This window comes from Helianthus annuus, chromosome 7 (genome assembly GCF_002127325.2).
Source record: "Helianthus annuus cultivar XRQ/B chromosome 7, HanXRQr2.0-SUNRISE, whole genome shotgun sequence".
In the NCBI taxonomy this organism is placed as follows: domain Eukaryota; kingdom Viridiplantae; phylum Streptophyta; class Magnoliopsida; order Asterales; family Asteraceae; genus Helianthus; species Helianthus annuus.
In genome coordinates this window covers 124,662,338-124,676,480 of record NC_035439.2, presented here as the reverse complement: position 1 = coordinate 124,676,480, position 14,143 = coordinate 124,662,338, and the positions used below count along the sequence as shown (strand labels likewise).

The following is a 14,143-nucleotide window of genomic DNA, read 5'->3' as shown; positions in this document are numbered from 1 at the left end:
TTTACACTTTCCCACGTAACATGCATTGTTGGTAGTTTCCATTATCACCCATGTTTCCTTTCAGTTATTCACGTATGCATTTCATGTTTCAGTTTTTAAGTATGTAAGGCTATAAAAGGCCACTTTGTTTATGGTATGAAATAGAAGAAAATTTGTTACAAAAAGAGTCTCTGTTTCTATCTCTAAGTTCTGAGTTTAACCCACTTACGGGTCCCTATCAACATCCGAGATCTGAATCACCGGCATCGATTCGACCGCTGCTTTTGACGCCGGTGAATGTTTCGTTGGACCTAATCCGTTGTTTATCTCGATCTGCGATAACTGATCGAGCAACCGGTTGAACTGTGGACCGATCAGAAACTCTGCCAGTTCCGTCGTCGTAGTACACCGTAAATCCTCCGTGACTGTGGCGGTGATGGTGGAGGGTGGAGGAGAGTGATGGTGGGTGGAGGTTGAATATGAATTGTGGTGGTGGGGTTTTATAAATAAAAATGAAGAAGATGCCCGGATAGTCCCTATGGTTTGGCCTTTTAAGGAAATGGTATTTTTGTCATTTCACATCATTTTAACAGAGAAAAGTAACTGAAGTTAGACCCAGGGACTATCCGGGAACAAAAAATGAAAACTTGGGGACTATTCAGGTAGTTTTAGAAAGTTGGGGACTATAGGTGAAAAAAGGCGAAACCACAGGGACTATCCGGGCATTTTTCTCCTTTTTTTATAAATGATGAAAAGGGCGGGTTGCATAATGGGTCATATAGTTTTTTGTTTGAGTTAAAAGTTAAAACGGGCCAGGCTGAGTGATCCTTCAAACACGTCTGTATTTATTTTATTCAACTTTGGAAATCCAGGTCAACATTATGGTATTGCATATCTTTCTATGTGAATATCTATTGCTGGTTTTTAGTAGTGTACTGGATGACTAAGTTTATGTTTTCTTCTTCACTCAGATGAATTCACCATGCTTGAAGTTGCAGAGAATGTGAAAGAGGTCAGTTCTAGAACTTTTTTTTAACAATTTTATTGTTATGTCCGAAATGTCGATGAATTTGTATGTCCAAAATGCCCTTGAATTTGGCGTTTAATATGAGTATGAAAACCACATATGTTAGCTGATAAACCCGAAAGTGAAAATAATACATGTGGAAAACACGCATGATGATCCTCGACAAAGAAAGCCATTGATAACCAAGCCAAAGGAGGTGCTTGATTGGGAACCAACAATCAAATTACGCTATGGACTCCCCCAAATGGACGAGGACTTCCGCAAGAGGCTTGGACTACCAAGGACTGCATGAGTGTGAGCGTGTGCGTGTCCTCAAACCGCAAGAATTTTGGAAGTAATCGTGCTACAAATGAAGCTTCTGCTGGAACTGCACTCTTTCACCCGCTCTGATTTTCAATGATGCCAGATACATTGAAAAGAAAAGGTTTGGACAGTAACTTATAGAGGAGATTTCATTTGATATATGCAATTGAAACTTTTGGGCTTAATTTGTAACTTTTGTATAACCTCAGGGACTAATTTTGAAATTTACTGTTTTGTGGAACATGTTAAATGTAGTTATGTACTAAATTAAGAGGCGTTAATCATGTGTGAATGCTTCACTTGTCTTGTCCGGTTGTATATATGTAAAGTACATAATTTGCATTTGGTGATCATCAGCTCAACTTCTATAATAACCACTTTTGGTCTAAAACTGAACTTCGAAAACTTTGCTCGTATGACTTTAATCTTCTTTTTAAGTTGTTTTTATACATTGTTGTTACACCACAGATTACGTTCAAGATTTTTTCTCCGCATCTCTTTAAAATTCTTGGCAACACTCGGGTACCCGCCGCAATGCGCGGGCATCACACTAGTTTGATTAGATAGATAACTTCTCAGCCCTTTACTTATTCTAGTTCTTTTTATTTTTTCAGTAAATGAAAAATAAGTATTTACGAAATTCTGTCTTCTCGGTATTCTTGGCTCGTTTATGTTACCTGACATTTCTTAATGACATTTCTTAATCTGCTCATTAAAATAATTGAATTCATTGATGCTACCTTGATCCTTCTCTTGATTTGTATGTGCAGATATTGTTATCAACCATAATCTGGAAAACTTAACCAACAACTCTTATTTAACTTGATGAGTTCGTAAATGTTTTGCATAATGGAAACACTATTTGACCATTAACAATTTTTCTCATGATTATATTGTGGAATCATGCATCTAGTGGAACATCTTTGTCAAAATTTGTAACCTAATGACTCATTCAACTCTAATCCATTGGAGGCTTCTTCATGGCTACTTCTCATTATAAAGATAAATATATTATTATATAATTAATTTACAAATTTTAGGATCACATGACGCATAGCTGATGCAAAAAAAAGGTTAAGGAGAATGATTATCAAATAACTTTGATAAAAAGAATGATAAAAGCTCATGATTGTTAAAATGGTAAGAGACTTGCCTTTCTAGTGGAGACAGAGGTTCGATTCCCGTTCAGACCATTTTTGATGGACATCTGGGTGAATAGACGAATCGGAATTTTAATCCCGGGTTCAAAACTGACGAGGGACGATGGTTTACAAATTCTATCCGGTTCCTGCGCATTAACGGGTACGGTCTCATGGTGGTCGAGAAGTCGACCTTAGACATAGCCCCGAGCATGATGGGTTTACACGTAAGATTCTTTGACATTAAAAAAAAGACACGCCTAACAAGGCCCTATCTCATTTATTTTTGTCGGTTAAAAAATACCTCAAAATTTTAAGAGCCCAATATTAAGCGTGGCAACGATCAAAAGCTAGCTTGGTAAAGGAGAGATTGTTGGTTCAGTTCTGTTTATACATGAAGGAAAACATTAAAACATACCTGTTATAGCAGACAGTGCGTTGGAGAATCCAGTAATGGAGTTCGACATGCTTGTCATCGTGATCTGGTTCCTCCTTAGGGTGCTGACTGATGATGGTGACTAAGAAAACCGAAAAGGGTATCGGCTAGGAGAGGAGGTCGAATTATGATGTTATGGCTAATGGGGTGTGTGTAATTATGTAACTGAGTAACCCCTTAACCTCCACATAACTCTCCTTTTATAAGCACCCAGGAGGAAACCTAATTAGTTAATAAGGGTAATATGGTCCATCAACAATTACCAACTAATTATTTAATAGGTTATAATATATTTTGATCTCTATCATGTAAATGATTATAAAGGCTATAGATTAAATATTATTACATAATATATTTAATCTTACATTCTCCCACTTAGCCGAGTAATCATTTACTATGAGTATTAGATAAGCCTGATCAGGAGTTAACACTCATTTTAGCTTTAAATAAGTACTATAGCAGAAAAATACAGCCGTTGAATCATTATGCGACTCAGGACCCCCATTAATCATACTATAGCCTTAATTTAAAACCTAATCATCATGATCAAAATACGCGTAAGCCCTTTGTTTGACTTGTAACTTTATTTGTCTATATGCCATTATACCGGTTGAACATATTCTAATAGACATACAAAATCAAACTGAGGAAATTTCATTAATCATAAAACATAAGCTAGTACAATATGCTCAAATAAGGTCTTTACTAAATCCCATATTCCGAACATGTTCTTCGTAAACCTTAGGAGGGAGACCTTTAGTCATCGGATCCGCAAGCATATCTTTAGTACTAATATACTCGATACAAAGATTATTTTCCTCAACTCGTTCACGTACAAATAGATATTTCGTATCGAGATATAAACTAGCACCAGTCGAACTGTTACTGTTCGAGAAACTAACGACAGCTGAATTATCACAGTAAAGCTTCAATGGTCTAGAAATGGAATTAACGATTTTGAGTCCAGTGACCAGGTTTCTAAGTAACATTCCATGACAGGTTGCGTTATAAACAGCAATGTACTCTGCCATCATTGTGGAAGTTGTGGTCAACTGTTGTTTATGACTCTTCCAAGAGATAGGGCCGCCTGCTAACATAAAGATATAGCTCGAAGTGGATTTCTTGTCATCTTTGCATTTGGCAAAGTCAGAATCAGAATAGCCCACCACTTCTAAATGATCACTTTTTCTATAAGTCAGTTTATAGTCTTTCGTCCCTTGCAGATATCGAAGAACCTTCTTAGCTGCTTTCCAGTGATCCAGGCCAGGATTAGTCTGATAACGGCCTAGCATTCCAACAATATAAGCAATATCTGGGCGAGTACAGACTTGAGCATACATCAAGCTCCCGACTACTGACGCATAAGGTATCTGGCTCATTTGCTCCTTCTCAACCTCTGTTGTCGGACACTGGAATGAACCGAAAACATCTCCCTTAACTACTGGAGCGATGGAGGGTTTGCACTGTTGCATGTTATATCGTGTAAGGACACGATCTATGTAAGCCCTTTGGGACAATCCTAAGGTCCCTTTGTTTCTATCTCGGTGAATTTCGATGCCAATGACGTAAGAAGCATCTCCGAGATCCTTCATGTTGAAGTTATGCGAAAATAACCGCTTCGACTCATGCAACATGTCTGAACTATTACTTGCCAATAGAATATCATCTACGTAAAGGACAAGTATAGTAAAGTTACTCCCACTCATCTTGAGGTAGGTGCATTGATCCACTTGATTCTTCATAAAACCTTGCTTCTTCATGACTTCATCAAACTTGAGGTACCACTGACGTGATGCTTGTTTTAACCCGTAAATGGATTTCTTCAACTTACAGACTAGATGCTCCTGACCCTCAGGTTTAAAGCCTTCAGGTTGTTTCATGTAAACATCTTCGTCCAGATCTCCGTTAAGGAAAGCTGTTTTAACGTCCATCTGATGCAGCTCTAAATCGAAATGAGCTACTAGGGCCATGACGATCCTTAATGAATCTTTACGAGAGACAGGTGAAAACGTATCTTGATAATCAATTCCCTATTTATGAGTGTAGCCCTTTGCAACCAATCTCGCTTTGTAGCGTTCAACGTTCCCATTCGGATCCAGTTTTGTTTTGAACACCCATTTGCATCCTACGGGTTTGACTCCGTTGGGTAATTCTACGAAATCCCAAACGTCATTTTTCTTCATGGATTCAAGCTCATCAATCATTGCTTTATTCCATTCAGAAGACTGATCACTGCTAATGGCTTCATTGTAAGAGATAGGATCATTGAGCTTTCCGGGATCCATTTCAGTCAGGTAGGTAACATAATCATCCCAATTAGTAGGCCTTCTTTGCCTAGATGACCTCCTGAGTGGATTATCGGGTACAGCGTTGTCTGGGTTATGAGCGTTTGATGTGCCTTCGTCATGAGATATAATGGGTTCTGATTGTAGAGGTGAATTTGGAGTTGGTGCAGTAGCTTCAGGTGCAGTAGTTGCATTGGGTACAAGAGGAGTAATCGGAGTAATGGTAAGTGACGAGTCTCTCCCCCCCGCGTCTTGTACTTCTTGCAATTCTTCGTAAGGGTTGGTACTGCTCCCACTGACCTGGAAATCCTCCAGGAACGCGGCACGCTTGGTTTCAACAATACAAGTGACATGGGAAGGACAATAGAAACGATAACCCTTAGAGTTCTCAGGATACCCGATAAAGAAACAGGTAACTGTTTTAGGGTCAAGTTTCCTTAGGAAAGGATTGTAAAGTTTTGCTTCAGCAATGCAGCCCCATACTTTCATATACTTTCATAAGGAGTTTTAGGGACAGACTTAGAAGGAACTCTATTGAGTATATGAACAGCTGCTTTTAACGCTTCAGTCCAGAGGAATAATGGTAAATTAGTGTTGGCTAACATACTGCGCACCATGTTCATAAGGGTACGGTTTCTTCTTTTAGCGACACCGTTCTGCTGAGGTGTACCAGGCATGGTGTATTGTTTCACAATCCCCTGGCCCTTACAAAACTCATAAAATGGACCAGGAGCTTGACCCACATCAGTATGTCTTCCATAATATTCATCGCCTCTATCTGATCTCACAACTTTAATCTGACGATCTAATTGCTTTTCAACTTCAGCCTTATAATCCTTAAAAGTTGTAAGAGATTCAGATTTCTCCTTAATAAGATACAAGTACATGTAACGAGAATAATCGTCAATGAAAGTGATAAATGAAGTATGTCCTGTTATGCCAGTGATTTGGTAGGGACCACTAATGTCAGTGTGAATGAGTTCTAATAAATTAGAGCTCCTAGTGGCACCTTTCTTATTCGCTAATGTCATTTTACCTTTAAGACATTTGACACATGTTCCAAAATCAGAGAAATCGAGAGGAGGTAAGACTTCACCCTTTACGAGATGATTTAATCGTTCTTTTGAAATGTGGCCTAAACGCTGATGCCACAACATGGATGAAGTCTCTAAGTCTCGTTTCTCTTCCATCTTTGTGAGTGATTCATTAATGTTATATGACAACAAAGATTTGGAAAAGTTATCTTCTAGTTCTAATCTATAGAGACCACCATCCAGAACACCAGTACCATAAAGAACAGAATCATAGAGGATAGAGAGTTTGCGATGACCATGGGAAACAATAAAACCGTCCATGTCTAACTTTGGTCCTGATACAAGGTTCCGAGTTACCTCAGGAACATATAAGGTATCATAAAGTTTAATACATAAACCAGTTTTCATAACTAATTGTAATGTTCCAATGGCCTTTACTTCTAATTCTCGATCATCCCCAACCTTAAGGGTTCTTTGGTTTCTTTCCAGCTTCCGGATTGAAAGGAATCCCTGAGTAGAATTGGTAACATGAACCATAGAACCATAATCAAACCACCAAGAATTAGCAGGAACACTTAAATTATAGGACTCAAGTATCATAAAATAATCGTTACCTTTCTTAGCCAGCCACTCCTTAAAGTCAGGGCATTCCTTCTGCATGTGTCCTGTCTTTTTCCAGAACTTGCAGCGGATACTGCCTAAGGAGTTCTTAGAGCTGGAAGGTGCACTTGTATTATGATTAGGATTAGGCCTTTGGACTTTTGAAGCATCCTTCCTCTGATAATGGTTCTTCCTTTTCTTAGAATTGGAGGTAGTGAAGTTTGCAACATCAGTATGGCGATCCATCCTCATACGCTCTTCCTCCTGTACGCACATAGCGGCCAGTTCACTCATTGTCCATTTGTCCTTCTGAGTGTTGTAATTGATCTTGAATGCTTCAAAGGACGAAGGAAGCGAAGTAATGATGAAATGAACAAGGAAACCATCACTGATTTCCATTTCCAGCCCCTTCAGCTTATTGGCCATGTCATTCATCATCATGATGTGCTCGTGAATGCCGCTCCTCCCATCATACTTAGTTGTCACCAGCTTGAGAATAAGGGTACTAGCGTGTGCTTTAGACGTCCCCTTGAACTGTGCCTCCACAGAAGCCAAGTAGGTTTTAGCATCTTCAGAATCAGGAATAGCTCCCCTGATAGCATTGCTTATGGACTGCTTCATAAACATGAGACACATGCAGTTACACCTAGTCCACTTTTCATGAAGTATCTGCTCAGCAGCAGTACTCTGAGTGGTAAGGTCCGCTGGCTTATTCTCCCTAAGAGCGTAATCAAAATCCAGCAGCCCAAGCGTAAGCATGAGAGCATCCTTCCATGCAGCAAAGTTGTCACCAGTCAAAGATGGAATTCCCTGATTGGGCGCTGATAGTGGAAATAAGATGAGCAAGTTATGATACTAAGGAAGAAGTCCTAATGTGATCTAAGGGCACGTTGAACTAAGGCAGGCATAAATAATGACCATTTTACATTATGAAGCTGTGATATTGTCTATTACTAACATCAAAATAATAGACTTAGTTAAAAATTCTACTTAAACGAAGACAAAACAGCTTTGGCCAGAAGTGTAATCATTTAAGCATATGTGCAAAGTGGTTGTAACAAATCAGCTTTGGCCAGAAATTGAAACAATCACTTTAGTTATGCACTTGCTAAGTATGCCATCTATGAAAGAATTAAATCAGCTTTGGCCAGATATTAAAACATTCATGCTTATGATGCACACTTAACATAGCTTTCGTAATACTTGAATGATAAGTAGATGTATCAAGTCAGCTTTGGCCAGAAATGATACATCAGAAGCTCATTCAGGTTAAGCTATTTTGGTTTTGCAAAACATTACATTATCTGATTCTGATTAATTAACTAAATAACTACAAAACCAATTATTTAATAGCAAACCACCCGTTAGCGCGGATCGAACTGAGTTATGAGATCTCGAGTCAGTTATGAGGTCTCGAGTCGCAACCTTGTTGTCACTAGTCAGAACCATGGTCTCGACTACTATATCTCGAATCATGATGAGGTCTCGAGTCACAACCACGGTCTCGAGTCGCAACCTTTATGGTCTCGAGTTGTGACGTTATGGTCTCGAGTCGCAACCTTTGTCTCGAGTTATGACGTTATGGTCTCGAGTCGCAACCTTTGTCTCGAGTTATGACGTAATGGTCTCGAGTCGAGACCTTTGTCTCGAGTTGCAGAAGGTTTTAATGACCTGATGATTTCGAGTCGAGACCCTATGGTCTCGAGTCGAGACCCTATGGTCTCGAGTCGAGACCCTATGGTCTCGAGTCGAGACTGATGGTCTCGAGTCGTAATTTGATGATCTCGAAGCTTCCTGTCAACAGCTGTTAATTGTGATAACATAACTGAAAATTCGAAATCTAAGGGATTATGAGATGTTATTTCCTGTTTTAAGATAATCTAATTTTATCAACATATTTCGAAAAATATGGTAACTGTTTATCTAATAACAGTTTCGTATAAAATTAATAGATAAAATTGGATCAAACATGGAAAAACACTCATTAATCCTAAAACATTCCAAAACATAACAGAATTCTTCGAATTTTCCCAAGAACATGATGAACCCTAAAAACATAAAACATAAATTCTGGAACCCGAAACCTGAATTTTAATAATTTTTCTAAACAGACTTCGGTTAAAACATAATCCAGTTAATTTCGAATGAACTTTTGATTAATCTTTTTCCGAAAACAATGATCTCGAGTCGATCTTCATGACTAGAAACCGGCTGTGACGGTTTTGAAGTTATAAAAATCCGTTTTCCAAGTTTCAATCCCAGAATTATGGATACGAAAACAGAACTGACTAATCAACATATGCTCTGATACCACATGTTGGTTCAGTTCTGTCTATACATGAAGGAAAACATTAAAACATACCTGTTATAGCAGACAGTGCGTTGGAGAATCCAGTAATGGAGTTCGACATGCTTGTCATCGTGATCTGGTTCCTCCTTAGGGTGCTGACTGATGATGGTGACTAAGAAAACCGAAAAGGGTATCGGCTAGGAGAGGAGGTCGAATTATGATGTTATGGCTAATGGGGTGTGTGTAATTGTGTAACTGAGTAACCCCTTAACCTCCACATAACTCTCCTTTTATAAGCACCCAGGAGGAAACCTAATTAGTTAATAAGGGTAGTATGGTCCATCAACAATTACCAACTAATTATTTAATAGGTTATAATATATTTTGATCTCTATCATGTAAATGATTATAAAGGCTATAGATTAAATATTATTACATAATATATTTAATCTTACAGGGATCGAAAAGTCTTACAACGCCACCGCGGCAGCAATCGAAATCCGTCATACTTGGTCACACCGCTTTCACTTTTCGAAGGTCGTCATCCTTTTTCTCTCCTTTCGCTTTCCTCATGGATAAATATTTTGAAATCAACTGAGAATTACCAGAGGAAAAGGCAATAATAAATTAGTTTAGATTTTAGCTTTTTCATTACATAAACATATTAACTATCATATAATCTTTTAACACTTAGGGGCTGTTTGGCAACATCTGAATGGTTAAGTACTAAGGTCTGAACCATCTATCTATATATATAATAAATAAACAAGATGTGGGACACGTGTCGTGTTGTGGTGCAACCTCACTTGATTTTTGGCGGGAAAATGTGGGAATCCTTTTATTTTTACACGGGATCCGCGTGTTGTATATCCATACCTGTTTTTTGGACCCTGGTATAAAAACTATCTAATTAGCCTAAATCACTCAAACACATCATTCTTCTCCTTCACGCTTTCATCATTCAAGCTTACAAAACCCTAATTTTGTTCATCGCCGACAAGCAAATCTACCACCATCTCTTTCGATTTCATTAGCATCTGGTAAGTGAATGAATCTATTGTTATTTTCCTATGATTTCTTGTATCTTTCATCGATGATTTCGTTCAATTTCTTATTATTCTTCTATCATTCATCCATGATTTCGTTCAATTTCTTATGTATCTATGCATATAACGCTTTTCTGGACAATAATGTGTGTTTAGAGAGAGAAAGAAGAAGAAAAAGCGTGAAAGCAAAACGGCGTTGTCTCTCTCTCCATGTGACTTTGGACCAGGTCATATATAAACTTGTATAATTCATTCATTCATATTCATAGTGGAGTAGTTGTACACAGTTCCGGTCAATCGTATTTCTAAATAAATTTTGTATTCTTTGATCATCTATCTAATCTGTTACTTGTTTTCGATCCACTGCACATACAGTTTCGTGACCACAACATCAGGATTTCGTACCTAAATTTCGATCAAGATGTCGATGCTTGATTCTATCTTCACTAAGGGGGCTTTCAAGGGTTCCAAACGGTAAAACCTTATCTATATTGTTAGTTGTGTTTTTGTCTTGATTTACCTTGTGTTTGTTAATTGACATTGAAATGTTTAGGTTAAAGTTGTTGTGGTAGTGAAATTAACGGAGTATTCAATTTGTATTGTATGGCCTAGGGTTTGATTGTAACTATTTGATTGTGAATTGTTGATTACAGTAAAACGCTTTTGAAGTTGACGATACCGCGGATAAAATTGTTAAGGAAACGTATATAAATTCATATAAAACAGATGCGGCGGGATATTGCAAAACTTTTTGAGACTGGTCTAGAAGCTACGGCCCGAATTCGGGTATAATACATGCTTTTCTTTGGACTAGAAAAAGTACATAAGATATTAATTGACCTTTAGTTATGTAACTTATATAGGTAGAGCATATAATAAGGGAAGAGAAAATGATGGCAGCTCAAGAAATTATTGAGTTGTTTTGCGAGCTTGTGGTTGTTCGGCTACCGATTATTGAAGCTCAAAGGTCTATTTTATTTGTTTCATTTGATCTTCATTGTTTGATTGCGCTTTTTGGTCTTTTCATGGTTTTAAAAGATTAAGTAATGTTGCACGAGAATCAGCTATAGAATGCACCACCTGAACCATGGGCATTAAGAGAACGATGAATCTTGGCATATGGTGAGGCTCTCACTACTAACCTTGATTTTTATAACATTTTTTTTAATGAGTTTGATACACATTCTAATATAAATCTACGTGTTTTTAATTAGTTGGGAAGCGTTATTTACAGAAGCTGGACCTGCACTTGAAGTCTTAAGTGATACTCTTAATGCCATTGATGCCAGACAGGGCTATCAAATTGTCTATTACACCCATCTCTGCTCGAGAAACTGGTTCATGTTATCTGTTAGGCTATCTACTTTTTTCCAGCTGATAGATTACCTTCAGCGTATGGCCGCAGGTTGTTTGGGAATGCTGCAAATTGTTTATTGGTTCTGTTTTCATTTGGTTGTCATCAAATCTGGTCCCTTTGCTTGCCATCCAGGTATTTGTTATACTAATTTATTGTCTGTATTTTGGTGTTTCGGATTATTATTTCCTGAGTCTGATATCCGGGTTTTGTCAACATAAGCTATAAAAGTTTGACTTTTAAGCGGTGTGTTATTATATATAAATGAAATTCATGTACTTGTATTGTGTTGTGTTGTGTTGTACTTGCTTCAAGTTTTCAATCTGAATATTTTTTTTAACTTATTGTTATTTTTTTGTTTTGATTACAGCATGATTCCCCACAAGACCAAGCGTGGAGCTGCTGCACTAGCAAGGTTGAAAGTTTATGAAGGGGTCCCTACACCTTACAACAGGAAGAAGAGAATGGTCATCCCTGATGCTCTTAAGTAAGTTTACACAATGATTTGCTTTAAATCAACAAATGGTGTTATACATGTCACAGTGTTGATTTTTGTGAACACAAAATGTAGGGTATTGAGGTTAACTGCTGGACACAAGTACTGTTTGCTCGGTCGGCTTTCTTCAGAAGTTGGGTGGAATCATTATGAGACAATCAAGGTAAAAACTTTATTTATTTTTTTGTTATATTAATGCGGTAAATATTGTATTTAATGCTGTATAAAGCATATTGCAACTTTTAAATCCTTGGTATTACAAAGCCCCAAGGTTTAAAGAAACAGAAACGAGTTTCGAGGCGTTTTCACTTCGCCTCACGAGGCGTAAGCCTCGAGGCGAACCGAGGTGTAAGCCCGAGGCGGAATTAAAAAATAAATATAAATATTATAAATCTTTTAAAAATAGTAATACTAACTAAATTCATCATCAAATTCATCAAAATAATAAAAAACACACGTAAAACAGACCGAAATTGCTTGAAATTGACACAAAAACACAAAAACATCAAAAACAGATATCTAAAACCCCTGAGGCGCAGCCTTTTTAGCGCCTCAGCCCCTCTGAGGCGCACAAACAGTAGAAACCCCCTGAGGCGCGCCTCAGAATCGTTTTTTGGCTGTTTCGCCTTGAGGCGCGCCTCAGCCGTTTTTTAAAACCATGCAAAGCTCTTTATCTGAAAATGTTTGTTATTTGATAATCTTTTTTATGCAAGTCCAGGTGGACGTTATATGTATTTTTGTTCTCGAGTTATCTCTTATTATAATTTCATTTAATAATTTCATTTATAGGATGATGGATAACCATAGATCATATATATTTGCAAGCTAGATTTTTATAACCTAGACATCAAATAAATTCTGTGATTTCTCTTTTTTATTTGTTTGTTATTATTGGTTAATATGTTTTTAACATATCACTGAGCCTATACAATGACACTAATATGTACAAAATTACCCTTCTGTATTTTTTGGTCTTAATTAATTTACCACAATAAACTTTATTGTAACTTATTTTGACTACATTGTTGTTAATTACTTGCAGGAACTTGAAAATAAGAGGAAGGAAAAAGCCCAAGTGGTGTATGAAAGAAAGAAGCAGCTTAACAAACTTAGAGCCAAGGCCGATAAAGCTGCAGAAGAGAAACTTTGTTCTCAACTTGAAATCCTTGCACCGGTTACCTACTAAAGGTTTTAAACTTAGTTTCTTGCTAGAAGTTTTGTTTTTTATCGCGACAAAAACATGTTATCTTTATTATTTAAGTTTTGCAATACATTTGTGTTGATTTGGTGTTTATTTTTGTTATTTCATGATTGGTTTTCTATTAAAGCTCCAAATGAAGTTTTGCTTATGTATCTATTTGGAGGACTTTTAATGTCCATGGGTTGGTTATGGTTAAGATGAGTTGGGTCAGAGGTTGGGTTTTGTTAGGGTTAAGATAAGTTTGTATGGGTAACGATTCAAAAATGGATGTGGCTTCCTTTTGTGTTAAAAGTTGGCTTGACACGCAAGTAAAGCTCATGATGATCTCAACGACACATGCTGAGGTGGAAGATGAAAATGGTGGTTAGACCAAAGCACGGACTAACGTAACAAATGGAAAGTTGGCACTTTCAATTCCTCCCTCTAGACCAGCTATGTTGCATAACTAAAAAGGCCTATCCATTAGACCGGTAAAGCATTTTCATATGTTTTAAGCCCCAAACTTAGCAAAGCATCACCTGCGTCGTAGTCCTATTTTGGGACCCAGATTTCATAGTGATGAAACCGAACAAAAATTTGTGGTGGGAAGGGAAACAAGAAACTTAAGAGGTTGAAAATGTTGTTTATGTACCTTTTATTATTGAAAACTAAATTTTCCTAACTCGGGATGTTCCCGGGTGATAGCCTAGTTAAAAGATAAACAAACAGCCCCTTAAATTACTATGAGACATGTTACCAATCACAACATATAACGATTTGTATAAGAAAAATGTCTTTTTTTTTCTACGTATTTGATTAGATAGATAACTTCTCAGCCCTTTACTTATTCTAGTTCTTTCTATTTTTTCAGTAAATGAAAAATAAGTATTTACGAAATCTGTCTTCTCGGTATTCTTGGCTCGTTTATGTTACCTGACATTTCTTAATGACATTTCTTAATCTGCTCATTAAAA

At 37.3% G+C, this 14,143-nt stretch overlaps 1 protein-coding gene across 1 annotated transcript; it reads left to right on the top strand.

Annotated features, from left to right (window-relative positions):
• The first annotated feature begins 9,984 nt into the window (after positions 1-9,984).
• LOC110868448 (60S ribosomal protein L13a-4) lies at positions 9,985-13,339 on the top strand. The gene is made up of 10 exons (XM_022117603.2): positions 9,985-10,133; positions 10,296-10,366; positions 10,515-10,613; positions 10,793-10,925; positions 11,003-11,106; positions 11,204-11,261; positions 11,354-11,628; positions 11,864-11,980; positions 12,065-12,152; positions 13,032-13,339. Exons 8-10 carry the CDS (start codon positions 11,865-11,867, stop codon positions 13,173-13,175), a joined length of 348 nt encoding a protein of 115 aa, XP_021973295.1. The 5' UTR covers positions 9,985-10,133; positions 10,296-10,366; positions 10,515-10,613; positions 10,793-10,925; positions 11,003-11,106; positions 11,204-11,261; positions 11,354-11,628; position 11,864; the 3' UTR covers positions 13,176-13,339.
• Positions 13,340-14,143: the final 804 nt, after the last annotated feature.

What these genes read in the sequence shown, in the direction of transcription:
- LOC110868448 (XM_022117603.2), top strand. Translation starts at nt 11,865, where the DNA reads ATGATTCCCCACAAGACCAAGCGTGGAGCTGCTGCACTAGCAAGGTTG. An exon ending in GTCATCCCTGATGCTCTTAA is followed by an intron (nt 11,981 to 12,064) that starts GTAAGTTTACAC and finishes CACAAAATGTAG; the next exon opens with GGTATTGAGGTTAACTGCTG. An exon ending in ATCATTATGAGACAATCAAG is followed by an intron (nt 12,153 to 13,031) that starts GTAAAAACTTTA and finishes AATTACTTGCAG; the next exon opens with GAACTTGAAAATAAGAGGAA.